The 18990-nt window shown below is 58.0% G+C and overlaps 8 protein-coding genes across 8 annotated transcripts; 5 read left to right on the forward strand and 3 right to left on the reverse strand.

Moving 5' to 3' along the window:
- Positions 1-89: 89 nt before the first annotated feature.
- Positions 90-1047, forward strand: BDZ90DRAFT_225033 (DUF292-domain-containing protein; the record flags this gene model as incomplete). Its single annotated transcript, XM_025504646.1, has 2 exons — positions 90-272; positions 346-1047. The coding sequence occupies 2 exons, from the start codon at positions 90-92 to the stop codon at positions 1045-1047; spliced, it is 885 nt and encodes a 294-aa protein (XP_025364685.1).
- Positions 917-3546, reverse strand: BDZ90DRAFT_229105 (hypothetical protein). The gene has a single exon (XM_025504915.1). It carries the CDS (start codon positions 3468-3470, stop codon positions 1128-1130), a length of 2343 nt encoding a protein of 780 aa, XP_025364686.1. The 5' UTR covers positions 3471-3546; the 3' UTR covers positions 917-1127.
- A 176-nt stretch (positions 3547-3722) lies between these two features.
- Positions 3723-5178, reverse strand: BDZ90DRAFT_229106 (hypothetical protein). The gene has a single exon (XM_025504916.1). It carries the CDS (start codon positions 5070-5072, stop codon positions 3816-3818), a length of 1257 nt encoding a protein of 418 aa, XP_025364687.1. The 5' UTR covers positions 5073-5178; the 3' UTR covers positions 3723-3815.
- A 179-nt stretch (positions 5179-5357) lies between these two features.
- On the forward strand, positions 5358-7207 carry BDZ90DRAFT_229107 (hypothetical protein). Its single transcript, XM_025504917.1, has 2 exons — positions 5358-5869; positions 5959-7207. Exons 1-2 carry the CDS (start codon positions 5452-5454, stop codon positions 7116-7118), a joined length of 1578 nt encoding a protein of 525 aa, XP_025364688.1. The 5' UTR covers positions 5358-5451; the 3' UTR covers positions 7119-7207.
- A 168-nt stretch (positions 7208-7375) lies between these two features.
- BDZ90DRAFT_229108 (DNA repair helicase rad25) lies at positions 7376-10484 on the forward strand. The gene is made up of 4 exons (XM_025504918.1): positions 7376-7889; positions 7967-9063; positions 9133-9783; positions 9878-10484. The coding sequence occupies exons 1-4, from the start codon at positions 7393-7395 to the stop codon at positions 10399-10401; spliced, it is 2769 nt and encodes a 922-aa protein (XP_025364689.1). The 5' UTR covers positions 7376-7392; the 3' UTR covers positions 10402-10484.
- BDZ90DRAFT_276573 (hypothetical protein) lies at positions 10473-15104 on the reverse strand (the record flags this gene model as incomplete). Its single annotated transcript, XM_025508938.1, has 1 exon — positions 10473-15104. One exon carries the CDS (start codon positions 15102-15104, stop codon positions 10473-10475), a length of 4632 nt encoding a protein of 1543 aa, XP_025364690.1.
- A 186-nt stretch (positions 15105-15290) lies between these two features.
- On the forward strand, positions 15291-16870 carry BDZ90DRAFT_229110 (S-adenosyl-L-methionine-dependent methyltransferase). Its single transcript, XM_025504919.1, has 2 exons — positions 15291-16214; positions 16285-16870. The coding sequence occupies exons 1-2, from the start codon at positions 15648-15650 to the stop codon at positions 16705-16707; spliced, it is 990 nt and encodes a 329-aa protein (XP_025364691.1). The 5' UTR covers positions 15291-15647; the 3' UTR covers positions 16708-16870.
- A 218-nt stretch (positions 16871-17088) lies between these two features.
- Positions 17089-18021, forward strand: BDZ90DRAFT_4129 (S-adenosyl-L-methionine-dependent methyltransferase). The gene has a single exon (XM_025509579.1). The coding sequence runs from the start codon at positions 17141-17143 to the stop codon at positions 17840-17842; it is 702 nt and encodes a 233-aa protein (XP_025364692.1). The 5' UTR covers positions 17089-17140; the 3' UTR covers positions 17843-18021.
- Positions 18022-18990: the final 969 nt, after the last annotated feature.

Here is an 18990-nt window from a genome sequence, read left to right on the forward strand (position 1 = left end):
ACGCGATGCTGTCTGTCTTGCCGCCTTGTCCTCTTCACCAGCACCACCTCTCTCACAATTTCCCTTTCTTCCCACTCATTCGCGCCAGCATGCCCGCCTGGAATCCAACCCGTACAAAGATACAACTCAAGCTCGCCATTGAGCGGACAAAGATGCTGCAGGAGAAGAAGGAGGCCATAGCAAAGAAGGAACGAAAGGAGATTTCAGCTCTCATCGCGAGAGGCAAGGAGGAGACGGCTAGGATCAAGACGGAGGGAATCATTGCAGAGGACGTAAGTACAAGACGCAGAGGTAGTGTAGCCTGCTTCGCCTGCTGACATCGTTTTCACGACGTCGCTTCGACAGATCCACATCGAGCTCCTAGAGATCCTCGAGCTCTACTCCGAGACTCTGCTAGCCCGCTTCGCCCTCCTCGACCTCCCAGGACGCGAGCCAGACCCGCAGATCAGCGAACCCATCGCAGCCTTGATTCATAGCGCTCCCCGCGTCGAGCTTCGAGAGCTACACATCCTCAGAGAGATGCTGCTATCCAGGTACAGTCGCGAGTTTGGTCAAGACGCGATAGAGAATAACAAGGGGGTGGCGGGCGCGAGGGTGACCAGCAGGCTCAAGGTCTCGACGCCTAGCCCGGAGTTGGTGGATCTGTATATCAGTGAGATCTGTAAGGCGTACGACGTCAAGTTCGAGTCGCCTCACCTCAAGGCGGGCGAGAGTGACAAGGAGGAGCAGGATGCGGTAGAGGAGGCTACATCCTCAGCGGCGGCGGCGGCCGCAGCCAACGGCGAGACAGCATCAGCGACGTCAGCAAATGGTGGGTTACCACCACCGGCAGCTGAGCCTACCCTCGACCCGAAAGCAGGCCCCGCTACACGCTCCGATGCATTGACGTCGAAAGCAGTGGGGAATACCGTGCCAAAGGAGGCCGCAGATAGCAGTATGGCGAACAAAACGTTAGGTACAAAGAAGGAGGTACCGTCGGGGGCAAGTAAGGAGCAGAAGGACTACGACGATCTCGAGGCACGATTTGCTGCATTGAAAAAGAGGTAATACCGCGGCCCAGTATACAAATGAAAAGCTCTCCACGTCATTGAATAACAGACTGTCTGACAGTCGCGCACTAAGCCCGACTACCAGATCTCCCACTTCTGCTTCCCCAAACTAGCCAGCCTGTTGAAGACCTCATCCCTGCGCGGCATAGCAGTCATCTTGAATCGCTCCCCCTCATCAGTCGTGATCTCAATCCCATCAGCCACCTCGCTATCCATCGCCCACCCGACCACCAGCTTGGCTTTCCAGCCTAGCCCGCCGATCTTACGAATCTCACGAATCGAGTCGACCTGGATCGAGAAGAGGGCCTTGGGGCGAGCAGCTTCCAGTGCACGCTCAAGGACATCCCTACCAGAGGCAGTGGAGTCCGCGGCGTCTAGGGCTGCTTGAGCCGCCTTGGCGTGTGCACCCCACTCGGGCTCGAAGGACAACGAAGGGGTAGCCGCCGTCGTGATGACATCGACGTAGCCTCGCTTACCCCTGTAGCGACCGCGGAAGCTGGAGGGACCATCTCCGCGAGCCTCCTGTTGCAGGTGCTTCTTGACAACGCCTACGCGATTCTTCGAATGAGAAGAGCCCGCTGAGGCCTTAGCACGGTTAGCGCCAAGAACGGTTGCACTGCCAGCGAAGGCGGTCCCTTTGAAGAAGCCGATGATCTTGGAGCCATGCTTTTTCTTCTTCTTCGCGCTCGAGTCATCATCCTGATCGTCGTGGGATAGAGAGCCAGACTGGGCATCTTCGCGTCCCTCGGCGGCGGCCTCCTTCATCTCTTCCTGGTACTCGGGCGGGAGCTCTCCGACCATCTCGTGCCCTTGAGCCGCATCTGGCTTGGGCGCCGCAACAGCTGGTGGCGGAGGCGGGAGGGGGGACTTAGCCGCCTCTGCTATGCGCATGAGCGTGACGGTGAGCTGAGCATTGGTCGGGACGCCCTTGAGGATCGAGTTGCGGAGTTCGAGCATCTGCGGCCAGTTGGGGTAGTGCGTGTCGAGCCACTGCTTGACGTCGGATACCTTGAGGCGGTCGAAGAGAGGCTGACCGAAGAAGCCGAACCCGACGCCAAACCCTGTGCCCTTGTATACCATGTCCACTGTAATAAACAGCGAAGCTAGGAAAAGGGGCAAGACGAGCGCAGACGCAAGGAAGAGACGCGGCCTGTGTTGATGGAAGGGAGGAGTAGGGGAGAGGGCATTGGCGAAGCGCTCCCAGGTATCACAGAGATCCTCGAGAGCGTGCAGGAGAGGGTGAAGCTTAGCCCAGACGCCCTGATCAACGGCAGCGGCCGTGTGGTCTCCAACTTCCAGCTTCTTGTCCCCGGACGCCTTGGTCTTCGCTTGGGCACCAGCGGTTGCCACATTCGTTGGATCGGGAATCGCGTCTTCCAGCTGCTTGGCTTCGGCCTGGCTCTTGTCCCCCGCAGCGGCTGCGGCAGCATCGTCTGGGTGTGGCTCGGTGCTCGACGGTGCGCCCTTGCCAATTGCAGTGGAGACAGCCACGGTAGAGATGGAGTTGACGAGGTTGCTTGCCTCTTGCTCAACGGCTTCTCCCTTGTACGACTCAGCTGCCCCAGTCGCAGAGTCCGCGCTTCCTAGATGGCCCGCCTTGGGTACTTGCGCCGTTCCCTTCTTGGAGATGGCGGCCAGTGGTGCGGGAGGGAAAAGGATTCGACGTGCTCGAGGCGAAATGAGGAGGACGAGCAAAAGGGCAGAGAAGGTTGGAATGAGGTAGTTGAAGATCCAAGCGACGAGGTAGATGACCGCGAAGAGGGTGGTGCGGCGCAGCTCTTTCCATGAGCGTAGGCGGGCGACATGCGTGAGCAAAGCGACCATGCTGATCCCTACAGTGGTGTAGCATCGCTCCAGTGTCGAGCGTAGCTTGTCGGGGAAAAACTCGTCCTTGTCCGCAATGTTCATGTCAAGTTGGCCGTGGGGCTCTTCGTCTACTGCCTTGATGTGGAAGGTCTGCTTGTTGAAGCGGCGTACCAGTACCCAGACATCTTCATTGGTCATGCCGTGAATGACTGGCTGGGGAACATGAGGATCCTCGCTCCAGCCGAGATCTTGAATCTCAGGCTCAACAGGTCGCACCTCGTCCCCCTCTGCAACCTTAGGTGCGTCTCCCAACTGCGGATGGTCAAGGACGCGCTGAGGCACATCTTTCTCATCAGCCTTGGGTACGGCAGAGTGGTCCGTCTCTGCAGCGACGCCATGATTGGCCTGCTCTGCTGTAGAGCCTAGGGCGGTGGCGGCTTTGGCTGCTACGGTGCTGCCAGCAGAAGCGGCTGCTTCGCTCGCCCCCTGAGCAGCGTCCGATGCAGCATTGATTGCGCTACCAGCGGCTGCGTCGGCGGTGTCAGCCACCTTTTGAGCGGTGGATGCGGCCGTCTGTTGGGCTTGAGCGGCTACGCTTTCGTCTTGTGAGGACATGGCGGGCCGGTAGATTGATGGATTGAAGATGAGTCGATTGGGATGATAAGAGAAGAAAGGGCGACTTCCCTCTAAGGGTCTCAACTGGCGTGCTGAACAGGGTTCGTTCCTGCCGCGACCCTCGGCGTCCCATGACGAAAGTTGCCGCATCTCACCCGTCGCGCCGGCAGATCGACTCGGCGCTAGGGTCGAGGTCGAGTGGAGGTGGTGACTGGGGCGGCACGTCAAGCGGGCGGCCTGGTCAGACATTATTTCGAGGATGCCGCACGTCTGGCTGCGATATCATGATAGCGATGATGGAATTGCCTAGCGAACACATTCATTCCTTGATCGAGTTTGCTCCCCTCACTGAGCTTTCTGCGCCTCCGCCTTGAACTCGCCATCCAGCTTCTCGGCCTCCTCAACAAAGGCAGGCGCGACGCCGAATCGTGCTTTCTCAGCCAGCACCTCCCTCCTCGCCAGGTACATGCTGAATGCAAAGCCCGGCCCCAGCAGGAGCAGGCCTGTTGATCCAAAGACAATGTCCTCCACCAGAAGACGAGCGCGATGCACCCTCGGCCCACCGCACTGCACAGCTCTGAAGTCCACCTCAGCTTGTACGAGTACGAGCGCGTACGCTCCAGCGAGGAGACCACAGATATCCCAGAAGAGGAGTGAGGTAGCGTCATCTGGCCATTGAGCAGTAGAGCCTCGGATGATGCGCAGGAGCTGTGGGATGGCAACATATCCTCCCCCCCACCAGGCCGGAATTGTCAGATAGGCCAAGAGGCGGTACGCATTGGAAGCAGCGAGGCGCGGATCGACGTGCTTGCGGTGCTTTGTGGAGCCTGAGCGTGAGCGGAGGATGAGAAGGGGAAACCAGGCTAGTGGAAAGAGCACGGCGCCTATGTTGTTGTAAAAGGCGAGAACGGGGTAAGACTGGGCGTCGATGAGGAGGAGACCGAGGATAGGAAGGCCAGAGATGGCGACGTTGAGCACGACTGCCTGGACGACGCTGGCGTCCGGCGAAGGCAGAGGCCGAATGACCGAGGGCTTCTTGGTCGCCTGACGCCAGCCGTAGATGGCCATTGCGGGTACGCTGACCAAAGGGATGACGCAGCCGAACATGTACACGCCAGCAATGATTACAATGAGGGCAAAGCCTTCGATGCCCAACGGCGCCCTCCTCTGGCCGACCTTGAGCCCCTCGATGAGCTCTGCGACGAACCACGGTAGCGCGATGCTGGCCATGATAGCTACCAGTCCCTTGCCCAATGATGTGGCTGCTGCTTGGACGAAGAAGAGGTCAAGGACGAGAAGGATTCGATCGAAGGGACGAGGAAGGTCGTCGAGAGATTGGTGAAAGCTGCGCGGCAGGCCAGCTTGGCTGCGCAGCGCCGTCGGTGAAGTAGACATGAGGTCATGAAACCAGCCATGAGGTGTAGCTTGCATGCCCCTGTAATTGCAGTAGATGGAAAAAGCGACCGTCAAAGTAGGGATGAGCCATATGAAAAGGGAGACAGGAGGAGGAGGAGAAGGGGGTGGTGCACGCTTGGCAGGCTTGCGAGGAGAGGACGAGGTGTTGGCCTCCTCGTGAGACGAGATGGCGGTAATTTTTGCCATCTTCTCCCCTGAGCGCGTGTGTTGATCACCAGGTGAAGATGGTGTGTAGACCCGCGAGGCTGAAGCAGGCGACGAGGATCAAGGTGCCAAAGGTGACTGGGCCGAGCATCTGTGAATGGATGTGTTGAGTTGGGCGGGAGGAAACAGAGGCAAGTCAAAGCCGAAGCGGCTGAAGCGCACTTGGGCTCCTCCTCGTCTCTCTCTCACTCGCTCAGTTGCAGGGCCGTGCGCGGCGAGTCGAGTCGAGCGACATGGAAGTAGCCGCCAGCATCTTTCTTCCTTTGCTACCTCTCGGACAAATCAAAGCGGCAGCAAGCAAAGTGTACGGAGGGCGTCCGTGAGCGCAGGTAGTACGGCTGAAGGCTGCCAATCGACGAGGATGGCGCGCGCTCCAGCAGGAGAGAGGAAGCAAGGCGAGTATCGCCGCCAAGTCGAGGTCTTAGCCCTCGTTCTTCAAGCTCTCAGGACCCTACAAGGCGGCCAAGCTCCCGCCATCAACGACAGCGACATAATCAATGCCAGCTTAGTCGACTACAAGGCCCATATCCTGGTCACTACCGTATACAGAACATCCGTTACCGTGGACAAGGCTCGTCAAGTCATCCACGCCAATGCCGAGCTCCTCCAACAAGAGAAACCTCCCTTTTACGTCAACCTGACCGAAGCAATCAAGGACGGAATGAGCAAGAGCGAGATTTGCTCTGGTATCAAGAGACAGGATTACTGGAACAACCTCAGAGGCGGTCTAAAGCTCAGAGGACGCGACTTCGAGATCGACGCCAACGTGAATCATCAAGGTGAGTCGATATGCTCGACCGGCATCTCCTTGTCTCATTGGCGCGCTGACGAACCCTCTGCTCCGGCTTTTCTGCACTCCTTTTCTTAGCCGTCCAGTTTCTGCGTGCCCTCGAGATCGAAGGCGCCAATCCTGCCATGCACGCTGAACAGGGGGAACCTGGGCCGTCGAACGGGCAATCCTCTTCGTCAATCCCAACTTGCTCCCCATCATCCATCTCCATGACCGACTGCCTGCGAGCAACCAAGGCAAATGAAAATGATCTCGTCAAGAGCTACTGTCCCAGCCTTGGCTGCAACTTCAAAGCATCCAATTTTGCCGAAGCGCTCTACCACTGGCTCAAATCATGCAAAGTCATCAAGACCGACTATCTCTGGTGTGGCTTCTGTTGTCAATTCCTGCTACGCCCACCTGTGCGCAAGGGGCAGCTCGCCACACAAATGACTTCGTCCCAGCTCAAGAAGGTCGAGGCTCCTTATGTCGCTCATGCCCGCGAGTGCTCATCGCGCTGGGCGGGCAATGAGGGATGGACGACGGCCCTGGGCGCAGGTCTGGAGTACCATGTGCCCCGTAGCCGTAAGAACCCAAAGACAGAAGCAGAGATGGAAAAGATGGAACAGCGCTACATCAAGGAGCGCGGTGCCCGTCCTTGCTGCTACTCAGTCCCCAACTTCTTCCTCGATATCGTTGAGAAGAAGCTGGTGGGTCCTTCAGCTTTGGACTCGTCATCACTGAAGCGCAAGACGTTGCCAGAAGGGGTCAATGAGACGGTCATCTACCACTTTTGTCCGGACTGCACCACCGCGTGCGACATCGAGGCTCGAGCCTTCTGCATCCATCGCCGGGCAAACGGGCTCGCCCAGCATTATCAGGATCATCTGCTGCGTCGAGTGACTTTGCAAGGCAATAGCCATACTCGTGCACTCGTCCTCGACCCTTACTACCCGACCTGGAAGTGTACCTACCCTCGATGCGACTTTGAGGCTGCAGATGTCGTGCAGCGAGTCAACCACCTCTCCGTTGAGCATGGTATCCCCTTGCTTGTGGATTATCGCGGCCTCCCTCATCCTGGAGAGCAGGTAGAGGAGGGTCACGAGTTAAAGAAGTGGTCAGTTGAGAGGATGGAGCAGCCGTGCAGTGAGCTCTTCTTGACATTGGGCCTGCAGGAGATGAGGAAGAAGGGGAAGGTGACGGCTTGGGAAGGCTTGGAGAGTGATGTGGGGGAGGACGAGGGGGAGGACAGCGAGTGAGGCTGCTTGCAGTACTAGACTCACACCAGATTTGTCGTGTTCATCGTCATCAGCTATACCCTTCAATGCAATTCATCCCTCGATCCCACAGCCACTCGAACGATGCAATCAAGGGTCCAGTCTGAGTGAGCGGGCTGAGCCTGGCTGAGCCTGGCCGAGGGGCGGCAAGCGCGGACTGGCGGCGCTGAGGCCATCTCGACTCTCAGGGCGGCAATGGATTGCTCCACTCTTTTGTCCCTTGCCATCATCCTAATCCTCCTCATCGACTTGCGCCATGAGCTCTCGTCGAGGTCGCAATGACGACGGTGCAGTGTCCATCTCGTCTGGCGAAGAAGAAGAAGGAGGTCCTTCGGCAGCCGGATCATCACGACCAAAGCGAATCGTCCTGAAACGCGGCGCCAAGTCGGATACCGCTGGTCGCTCAGCAGCTGCTGCCGGCAATGGTGGTGGGGAAGAGATGATGATGGAGGCAGACTACGTGTCTCCCGATGAGGACGGGGATGACGGAGAGCGTGACGCTACTTTTGGAGCTCGACGTGGCGGCGGAGGTGGGACACAGCCGCTCAACACTGGCCCGCCAACGATGGGAGCGACGATTGCGCCTCGTCAAGTCACGAATCGCGACTTTTCTCATTTACACCTCAAGCAGGATCATGCGTCTCGACCGCTTTGGATCTCTCCTGATGATGGGCATATCATTCTCGAGGGATTCAGTCCAATCGCTGAGCAGGCCATGGACTTTTTGGTGGCCATTGCGGAGCCTGTTAGTCGGTGAGTAGGCCGGATGGCAAGCAGGCAATGCCATTGTGCTGTCAACTCACACTGCCATGACCTTCGCTCTCTCGCAGCCCCGCCTTCATCCACGAATATCGCCTCACCCCATACTCCCTCTATGCGGCAATCTCAGTCGGCCTTTCACCCTCGGACATCCTCTCCGTCTTGGATCGACTGTCGAAATCGACCCTTCCCGAATCCATTGTCGAATTCATTCGCGATTATACAGCCTCATTCGGCAAGATCAAGCTCGTACTTAAAGAGAATCGCTACTTCGTCGAATCGGCAGAGACCGAGACCTTGAGGACGCTGCTGCAAGACGATGTTGTGGGAAAGGCCAGAGTGAGGGAAGAAGATAGAGCTCAGCAAGGTGGCGGGGACGGCGAGGTGTTGGGAAGGAGTAATGCGCCGCGTAGAGGTGATCTGGTCATTCCAGGAACCACCGCAGCTCAACGCAATGCACAGCAACAGGGCCAACAGAAGCAAGGCCAGGCAGATGCAGCCACAGCAGGTAGTAGTGCTAGCAAGGACGCCGCCGCTGCTGGTGCCCCTCAGCCAGAGACAGACGCTGCCGCCCGTCGAGAAGCTGAGGCCGACCTTTTCACCTCCATCATCGGGCAAGAAGACGACCCCACCTCACTGGACGCGGATGAGGACACGGTTCACTCCTTCGAGATCCGCGAAGAAGAGATAGAGAACGTAAAGCGCCGCTGCAACGAGCTCGGATTGCCCATGCTTGAGGAGTACGACTTCCGTGCCGACTTGCGCAATCCTGACCTCCCCATCGACCTCAGGCCTTCAACGCATATCCGACCCTACCAAGAGAAGTCCCTCTCCAAAATGTTCGGAAATGGGCGTGCCCGCAGCGGGATCATCGTGCTCCCCTGCGGAGCGGGCAAGACGCTTGTGGGTATTACGGCGGGGTGTACGATCAAGAAGAGTACACTCGTGCTCTGCACCAGTAGCGTGAGCGTAATGCAGTGGAAGCGCGAGTTCCTCAAGTGGTCCAACGTCAAGGAGGAGATGGTCAGTGTCTTCACGGCAGACGTCAAGGAGAAATTCTCCAGCTCGGCTGGTATTGTCATTTCCACGTACTCAATGGTGGCCAACACGGGCAAGCGATCACATAGCTCGCAGAAGATGATGAACTTTCTAGAATCGAGGGAGTGGGGTGAGTAGGCACACCAATGACCTGACGCAGTGAGCAACGTACTGAGCTCCCTTTTATCGCATGATCCAGGCTTCATCCTCCTCGACGAAGTCCACGTCGTCCCCGCCAGCATGTTCCGTCGTGTCCTGACCCGCATCAAGGCCCACTCCAAGCTTGGTCTGACCGCCACATTGGTCCGCGAAGACGAGAAGATCGACGAGTTGAACTTCCTCGTCGGCCCCAAGCTGTACGAAGCGAACTGGATGGACCTAGCCGCCAAAGGTCACATTGCGACCGTACAGTGCGCTGAAGTCTGGTGTCCCATGACGCCCGAGTTCTACCGCGAGTACCTGCGTGAGAGCGCGAGGAGGAAGATGCTGCTTTACTGCATGAACCCGAACAAGTTTCAAGCCTGTCAATTCCTCATCAACTACCACGAGAAGAGAGGAGACAAGATCATCGTCTTTTCGGATAATGTGTTCGCGCTCGAGGCTTATGCCAAGAAGCTGGTCAAGCCCTACATCCATGGTGGGACGCAGCAGACGATCCGAATGAGGATTCTCCAACATTTTCAGCATAATCCGGCGGTCAACACCATTTTCCTCAGTAAGGTGGGCGATACCTCGATCGACTTGCCTGAGGCCACTTGCCTTATCCAGATCAGCTCGCACTTCGGCTCGAGGAGGCAAGAGGCGCAAAGATTGGGGAGGATCTTGAGGGCCAAGAGAAGGAACGACGAGGGTGAGTGGCGCGAACGCGCCACGCTGCGAGCAAAAGGCGATGACCACGCAGCAAGCTGACATTCCTCTTCTCACCATCCGTCACCTTCGCACAGGCTTCAACGCATTCTTCTACTCGCTCGTCTCAAAGGACACAGCAGAGATGTTCTACTCCACCAAGCGTCAGCAATTCCTCGTCGATCAAGGCTACGCGTTCCGCGTCATCACCGAGCTGGTCGGAATGAATGAGATGCCCGACTTGGTCTACCGTACCCAATCCGAGCAAATCGAGCTGCTGCAGAGCGTGCTCATCGCGAGCGAGAGCGCGGCGGATATCGGCACGGATTTGGATGGCACCAACGACCTCTTGGTAGCAGGCAAGAACGGAGGAGGCGGAGGGAGACAGTATGGCGGTCCTCCGAGAGCCATCAGTGGGGCAGGTGGTGGCCGGTTCGAGAAGGCGAAGCGCAGCGCCGGTTCTCTCAATGCGCTTTCTGGCGCGGAACACATGTCCTACATTGAGCGCAATCCTTCGGCTAACAAAGCTATCACGAGGGACAAGGAGAGGAACAAGCTGTTTGTCAAGAGGAGTAACGAGCTGAAGAAGAGGAAGCAGATGATGGATGAGGAGCGCGACTGAGGTGTCTGCGTACATGTGAGATCGTTCATTCTGAGACTTTGTATTTCTAGTCAATCTACACCATGACAAGTCTAGTCGCCACGATATCTCGCCGCCTCGTACCTGGCCCAAATATCCTTGAAGACAGCCTTGCCCGCCTCTGCACTACCACTGCTGCCTCCAGGCCCCATGTGGCCGGAAGAAAGTAGATCGTCGTTGGCCAGAATCCAATCACGCTCCGCCGTCCCTCCTCCGAGAATGCCGCACAAGTTCGTCAGGCCACCCCCTCTTCCTCCAGCGCTGCCTGACTCCACAATGGCACCAACGCCGCCTCCGCGTCGTCTACTAGAGTTGGTTGTGCCAGCTGTATCTCCGAGCAGCTCCCGTTTCACTGCCGCATCGATGTAGCACCCAGGCTGGAGGATCGCATGGACGTAGCTGAGGATCACGTAGGCCGCGTGCTTGGAGAAGGGGCGGGAGAGAGAGTCGATTGATGCTGCAGCTTTTGCTTTCCCGCCATTGCGCAAAGGCAAAGAGCCACCAAAGGGGCCGCTGGATGTGCTTGTCGATTTGGCTGAGATGGTTTCGAGCAGACGTGAGAAATCGCGTGCCTCATTCGCGCCCAGAGCAAGGACAAAGGGAATGTTGGCAGCTGAATCACTCATCGCTGGTCTTGCTCTTGCGTCGTCGTCCCCTTCAACAGCCACGGTCAACCATCTTGGCATCCCCTCCACCAAATTCTTCTTCTGCCTACTTGACGCCTGAGGCAGAGAACGCCTGAATAGCGGAGCAATCTGCGCCAGCACGATACCCAGCTGCGGCAGCAGGGGAACGAGCAGCTCTCTGCGCAGTCGGACGAGGCTGCTTAGAATGGAGATGATGCTGCTGAAGATGGACTTGGCTATCTCGAGTCGCGAGATGCTGGAGTGCTGCCTGCGAGGTGAGCGAGTGATACTCGAGCCCTGTCCTGCCATTAAGCTGGAAAGCAGGGACAAGACGAGGTTGACGTCGACAGGTCGGAAGGCGAGAGCGCGGCCCGTGGCCACAGCTTCGAGCATCCGCAGGCACGAGAGGAGCGTCTCGCTCGAGCTCCAAGGATTTTCCACCGCCGTGCGGGCGGCGGTCAGAGTGGCCGTCTGCACCCTGGCGAGCGCCGCAGTAAAGTACCGCTGCGCCACGCTCAGAGTCTTCGGCGGGGCGGTACGCAGGGTCAAGCCGAGTGTGTAGAGCAGGGCGCAAAGGTTGAGCTGAGCGTCCTCGCCGCCTCCGCCGACATGATCCAGAGCCTTGTTGAGGGCATGCAAGGCACCTTCGTATGCTTCGGGCGTGAGGCGAGCCAAGAAGTGGGAGAAGGGCGACTCGACATCCTTGGGCAGAGCAGCTAGTGAAATGAGGGGAGGCCTAGTGGCGAGAAGACTCGCCCAGGTCAACACACTTCGAGCGCCGATGCTGACCGGTGCGACGAGCTGCTGCTCGGCGCAGCTGGCCAAAAGAGCAGCGAAGGCGCTCAGAAAGGCCTGCGCCGCTTCCTCTGAAGCATGAGCGAGAGGCTTAGAGAGCTTCGCTACCAATGAGGAAGAGCAGATGTTGGCAACGCAGACACCGCCCAGCTCTTTGCGAGCCTCGAGGTCTTTCTCTTGCACCGCAGCGAGCGTGAGGGCTAGCCTACACTGGTCGAAAAGCGAAGCCAGTTCGCTGATGGACCCTAATGGCTCAGCGGTTTCCAGAGCCTGCACAGCCATCTGGGCCCTCGACAAGTCGCAGAGGTCGGGCACCTGAATCTCCTTGACCGCCTGCGTCGATGACGTCTCAATGAGCGTCTCGACCAGCCTGCCCAGAGATTGAGGGTCCTTCGCCGACACGGAGGTGACTATGCTTTGCAGCAATGAGCCGGTCATATGACGGGAAAGGATGAGATGCTTGAGGGCAAGCTGAAAGAGGCGCGTGCTAACTAGGAGGAGGCTCTCGCTAGCGCTTGCCTTCTTCGAAGTCGCAAAGCTCGTCAAGCGCTGCGCAAGAGCCTGTTGCGCCTTCTCGCTGAGCCCACCCTCCCGTGAAAGAAGAGAGCAGAGCCACTGCTTAATGGCGATCTCGTCTTGCTCTGTCGTATCGCCCCTGTCTTTCACTTGCAGTGCTGAAAGGAGGAGACCCTCTCGTACGCTCGAGGGAAGGTATTGCACAGGCAGGTGCATCAAGGCAGGCAGCGCCTTCTCGTCTCCCTGAATCGCAGCCACAGCCGCTTTTCTCCACCTCTTCATCTCCCAGAATTCGGCGCTCGAAACAATAGCGAGTGAGCTCGTCCTGTAATGCACATGGGAAGGCTTGAGAGTCGAGATGAGCAATCCCGCCAGCCGCTCCAGAGAGGCCTCATCGCATGCGTGCTCCAAGACAAGGATCCAACGGCGGGCAAGCATGTCCCAAAGTGGTGCCTGCGATGAGGTTTGCGCAGCGGCGTCGTCGCAGAGTCCTTGGACTGTACTTCTCCAGAAGGGAAGGACGGAGGCGGAGGTAAGGTAGAAAGGATCCTCGACACCCCTCTCCAGAGCTTGTTCAGACTTGAAGAGGAGCATCCGTGCCATTTCCAGGCGCACCGTAGAGTCTTCATGGTTTGCGAGAGCGGTGAAGAGCTCGAGCCAGAGGTCGTCCAGGATGTTGAAGTGGTCTCGAGATGTGGTAGCATCATTGGTCGATTGCTCAGAAGAAGATGCTTTCTGTCCGGCACAGAGGCCACAATATGACCACAGAGCGCTAGCAACGACCTGGAATGCTTCTCTTGACTGCCCGCCAGCTGCCTTGTTAGACTTTGCGAACTTTGTTCGCTTCGTCTTGCCGCTATCTACTGAGCCGAGAGCGCTTTTGATGCATCGACGCAAGACTGAGACGATGCGTTCGAGGGAGGGAGACGCTGCTTCAATGAGCGCAGCAGGGACCGGCAGAGATGCCACAATCGGGTGGGCGGTCTTGAGAAGGTTGGTCTGTCGGGCAAAAGGCGCCACAGGATCACCCTCATGGCCCCTCTTCATGCTAGGTGTCGAGGCTTCGTCCTCCGAGGATGAGTCGCATGCCATTTCGAGTGAAGTAGCCAGGTCTTGGAGCACCTCGACTATTTGCGTAGGCGGCAGCTGAACGCGCACGGCACGACCAATTGCTTTGTTGAACCACGTTGAGTCCAGAGCAGCTTCGTTGTCGAAGACAACGGCGTCGCACTGTGCAATTGATCGTTGAATCAGCCGCAGGAGCTCCGGCAGCTCTTGCACCCTCGCAAATCCGTCGAACAGGTCGTTGAAGAGGCTCTGAACGCTCGAGCGGACGTCCGGAGAGATCGGCTTGCGCAGGACACACAGGATGATTGCACTAAGCTGCTCTCGGATTAGGTCCTGATCAAGCTTCCAGAGCAGCTTTAGGCTGGTGAGCGAATGCTCGTCTTTCAACTGTGTAATACCACCAGCTTCGAGAGTGGAGCGGACGGCGCCCATTGTCTTCCGCAGCATTGCGGACCATACCGGGGTCCTTGAGAGGTGGGCCGCGAGCCCGGTCTGTACTGTGATGTCCAACAGCTCCGAGCGAACAGCGATGACCTTGGCGCTTGCGTCGGGCGAGGACGTCAGGGCGAGGGCAGGCGCTAGCATGGCGTCTTGGAAGGCTTCGTACAAGCTCATTGCAGCAACTTCCGGCGCGATCGCTTCGTCTCCTTCGGTCGCCTCTGCATTGGCGGCTTTACGGGCATGGTTGCGCAGCGAGTTGGCCAAGTCGCTGCTGTGTAGCTTTGCGCTGCGGTACGCCGAACGAATCAGGCGAGGGAGGATGCTGACTGCTACTTCACTGCCTAAGTGTGCAATGGACCGAACGCAGTTTGGCGATGACGAGGACGCGGACGCCGGCAGTAGCTGAGAGCGAAGCGCATGGACGTTGAAGAGTGTGCTATCCGCCCACTGCCAGATGGTTTGCTGCAGGACATCGAAAAGCTCATCACTCTCGCTCAGCGCGGACATGCGAGTTGAGGCCTTCGCAAGCTCATCGATGTCCAATGCCTGCAGCGACTTGACGCTCAAGGCAGAATTTTCCAGCGCGGCCTCATTGAATGGCGCGTGCAAAGCTTGGAGAAGGGCAGCGATGCCCGCGGCTGCTTCAGCATGCTTTTTTGACAGGTCGCTCGTCTTTTTACAGGCCGTAGTGAAGAATTCGTCGATGCTGGAGCGGGATGATGAGGAGAGATGTGCTGCGACCTGGCCCAGCAGTGGGGCGATAGAAGTCGAGGCTGTTGGAAGACATGCCTGCGTACATGTGAAGTCGAGCTTAAGTAGGCATGATGAAATAAGAAGGAGCGATTGCGGTGTCAGACGAGGGGAGAGCGCGGTATAGGATGCTCCCTTGAGCGCAGGCTCGTGGAGAAGCTCGGTAAGAAGATGCCAGTAGGCAGGTTGTCCGAGGGGTGACTTGGAAGAGATGTCCTGCTTAGCCTTGGAAGCCTGCTTCGCTGAATTGGAGAGTGTGTCCAGCACCCACTCGACGAGTAGTGGCGCCAGTCGAGGGATTTGTAGGCCTTGATGACGCTCGCGCCATGCCAAAGCGGCGAGGTCAATCTTTGGCAAGGCTGTATGCGAACAAGTCGCCTGGCCGACCTCAGCGCCGCCGCACTGCACTGGGTCTGCGGCGCCCTTGAGCTTCCTGATGAAAGCTTCGGACGTTGTGATGCCTAGAGATGCTAGACTGGCTCCCGCCATGCTGAGTGAGAGCGAATGTGCGGATGAGAGGAATAACAAGACGGAGTGACGGACTGCGAGGAACGAATGGCTCGACCAAAAATTGAGCGTCGCTTTCCCTGCTCCCGCTCCCACTCCCGCTCCTTCTGCCACGCGATCGGCTGTTCGGACGGAGGGGGCCGGCACTACCAAGCTCCCGAGACAATCGTCCCTGCCGTCATCTCTCCCACGAGCGAGCGATAGTCAAAACTCATATCACATCATAGCGAAAGCGGGCCGCACGCCTTCCTCCGCAACTTTGCTTCGCGGCAAGCATGGTCGCAGGATAATCGCAGGGCATGACCCAGGCTGGGAGGCAATGTGACCCAGACTCAACCGCACGGCAGCGGCACACGGCGGCGAGAGCAACCGTTGGCGGCAAATTGGCGAGTGCGGTATCCAACAGGACGGCAAGCGGCATGTTGAGGCCGCTGGCGTGAGAACCGCTATGGCTCGTCTGGGCATAAGAAGGCGCCCTTTCTGGTCTCTTGGCCTCCAGCCTTCATCAAATCTGAACAGCCAAGGATGACTACCCAAGTCGACAACGTCTTCAGCCCCGAGCAAGCCTACATCGATTGGACGCAGTATGCCAGGGGACGTGCCCCTTACCAGAAGCGCATGTTTGACATCATCTACGACTATCACTCCAAGGGAGGCGCTGGCTGGGATCTCGTCATCGACCATGGGGCTGGCGATTGCACGCTGGCCCCTTTTCTCCTCCAACGCTTTAAGCATGTCGAAGCCACCGATGCCAGTGAGGCCCAGCTCAAGATCGGCGAAGAACGTTTGAGGAAGGCTGGAATAGACGAGACCCGCCTGACGATTCGCACTTGCCCTGCTGGAAGCAATCCTGGGCCTGATGCCAGCGCTGACATGGTCACGGCCGCCACCTGCGTGCACTTCTTTGACATTCCCGCGTTTTTGACCGACGCCGCTCGCCTTCTCAAGCCCGGCGGCACGCTCGCCATCTTCACGAGTGGCGGAATCCCTGTGATCATCGACCGTGACCAGAGCGGCATGACGAAATTGTCTGCTACGGGTGAGATGCTGATGGAATGGTTCAGCAAAACGGTGATGACCGAGCTTGCGCGTGTAAGTGTAGCAGCATTCAGCGCGCAGCAGCCGCATTGCTTGGACAACCTGACACGTCCTTACCCTACAGCTGAGCCCCAAAGTGGCCAGTCAGCTCAACATCGACAAGATTGCCATTCCACCTGTCCACTTCGAGGCCGAGATGCGCTACGACTTGGGCGCGCAGGGCGCCGACAAGAACGGCTACATCAAGCTGTGGAACACCTCTCCTGAAGATCGCAAGTTCGGCAAGGATGCCACGGTCGTCAAAGAACGTCCTCAGGATCCTCGCAAAGCCATCGTCTACCGCAACGACGTCACTTTTGAGGACCTTGACCGCTTCATCATCTCCATTGGGCGCGCCAAGGGTGAGGGCCGCGTGCCTTGGATCGATAGTCAGGAATGGAAGACCGCTCGCGCTGAGATGGTCAAGATGGCAGGTGGGGAGCACGTCAAGATGGAGGCTGTCTATGTGAGCAGGCTCGAGCGCTGCAATACGGTAGAGCCGCATTGACCGCTTGCCTCCCCTGGCATCCTCTCGTACACCCTCACAGCCCCTGACGATGCTCCTTGCCCGCAAGAAGAAGGCTTGATGGCGACGAAAGCTACCCTCGCCGCCATTTGCTATCGCCACTCCCGTATACACGTGACACCTTTCCAATAGAATTCAATCCACCCTCTCGATCTACTGCGTTCCTCGCAACCGCTGATGCGGCCCGTATGATCCGTTCAGCCTGATATTTGCCACGGTGGGATGAGACGGCACGGTCCGCTTCGGCCGCAGTTATGGAGGCAAGGCTTGGCTGCTGTTATTGCGTTCGTTATTCACCACGGACCGTGCGCTCCCATACCGTCCGAGCGCTGCATCTACGGCAGGCTCGAGCGCTTATTAGTTCTGCTCTCATTCAGTCTTAGCCTGTGCCCTGTCCCACCAAAGCATCCTCCCCATGACGTCTCAAATCGACATCACCACTCTCAATATCTACGGCAAAGCAGGCGCAGAGAGCTGCGACTGGACCAAGTACATTTCAGGCCGCCAGCAGTACCCTGCCCGCCTGTACGACACCGTTTTTGCCTATCATCGCGGCGACTGGAAGGAGGTCATCGACTTCGGCGCTGGCGATTGCACGACGTCGGCTCAGCTGCTCAAGCGCTTCGACCATGTTGAGGCGACTGATCAGGCCGAGGAGCAGCTCAAGTTGGGTCAGGAGCGACTGCGCAAGGCTGGCATCGGAGAGGACAGACTCAGCATCAGGGTCTGTGAAGCTGGAAAGCACCCTGGCGAGGCGGGCAGCACGGACATGGTGACGGCCTCGACCTGTATCCACTTCTTCGACGTGCTTGCGTTCATGGAGGACGCGGCTCGTCTGCTCAAGCCTGGAGGAACACTGGCCGTCTGGACCGGCGGATTTGCCCCCTACTTTGTCGAAGCTATCGACGGCAAGGCCAAGAAGTCGCCCTTGTTCGACATCTTCCACGGGTTCATGAAAGCAGGGATTGCTCCTGACATGGAGCAGGTGAGTGTCTTTGGCGGGACAGAGCAGCCGGTCACAGTGGCTGAAGCGCTCCTCTCGACGCCAGCATTCTCGTCGCGTCATGTACCTGATCAACCTCGACAACATCGGCGTCCCTGCTCAACTCTTCAGTGACGAGACGCGCTACAACTTCCATCCACCCAAGGGCATCACCTTCTTGAACAAGACGGAATGGCATGACGACAAGATGTACGCCGTTGGCCCACATGCCCAGGTGATCGACGATATCCCGACGCTGCTCCAGCAGTGCGCCATCTACCGTGACGACTTTACGTTTGCTGATCTGGACAACTATGTCCTTACGGTGGCTCGTCCTCGCATCCATGGACCAAAGACGAAGCGCTACATCGACACCGACGAGTACAAGGCTGCGCGTGCCAAGATGGTCGAAGTAGCTGGTGGTGAGGACGCCAAGATGCAGGCCGTCTTCCCTATTTCGCTCATTCTGGCTCGCAAGAAGGATGCCTGAGGCTACGTCGTAGCGTTGTCTTGATCTCCTTTATTGCTCGATTTTTTGACTACGTGCCTTCCATCTGAAAATCTCAAGAAAAAAAGAGGCGTGGGCTCGCCGCCCCCCTCACTCGTCCTGTCGCGCATGGGCTGTCGTGTGTCTCCGAGTTGGCTCGGCGTCTGCCGCCGCGCTCGTCTTCTGCCTGAGGAGCGGCGCTTCGGCCACGCAAATTTGCTTTCGCGCTCGAGCCAGCTCGAGCGGAGCAGGACGTGAGGACGACGTCTTGGAGACACCCCCTCTGCTCCCCTTCCCCCCCTTGCCTTCGCTACCACTACACCTCCCAGCCTGGCGATTCCACCCAGCCTTGAGCACCAGCTTCCTCGCTCACTCACGTGAGCTTGGCTGTCCACCTGAGAACAGCGCCTGCTCACGCTCAGTAATTGGGCCCTCCGAAGAGGACGACTCCGAAGTCGCATCCGCTTTTACCTTGGTCATCATCGCTACCGGCAACTGTTTCAGGTCGCGCGAATCCGACATAGCGTCGCAGTATCGCGTTTGAGCTCGCTCAGGCATAGCCATCTCTGAAGCTGCTCAACGACCTCGACGTCGGCTGCACATCATCGACTGAGGAGAGCGATCACCAATCACCAATCCCACTCCCAATCCCAATCTTCCCCTCCCGCCGCCGCACGGTCCAGCGGTCCAACGCCATCAAGACGCACGGATCACTGCGGCTCGACCAGCAAGAACTTCTGTTCACGGTGCTCAGAGCTTGACAAGACGTTTGATCGACCTTGTTCGTCAATCATAC

The sequence above is a fragment of the Jaminaea rosea genome, assembly GCF_003144245.1.
Source record: "Jaminaea rosea strain MCA 5214 unplaced genomic scaffold BDZ90scaffold_1, whole genome shotgun sequence".
In the NCBI taxonomy this organism is placed as follows: domain Eukaryota; kingdom Fungi; phylum Basidiomycota; class Exobasidiomycetes; order Microstromatales; genus Jaminaea; species Jaminaea rosea.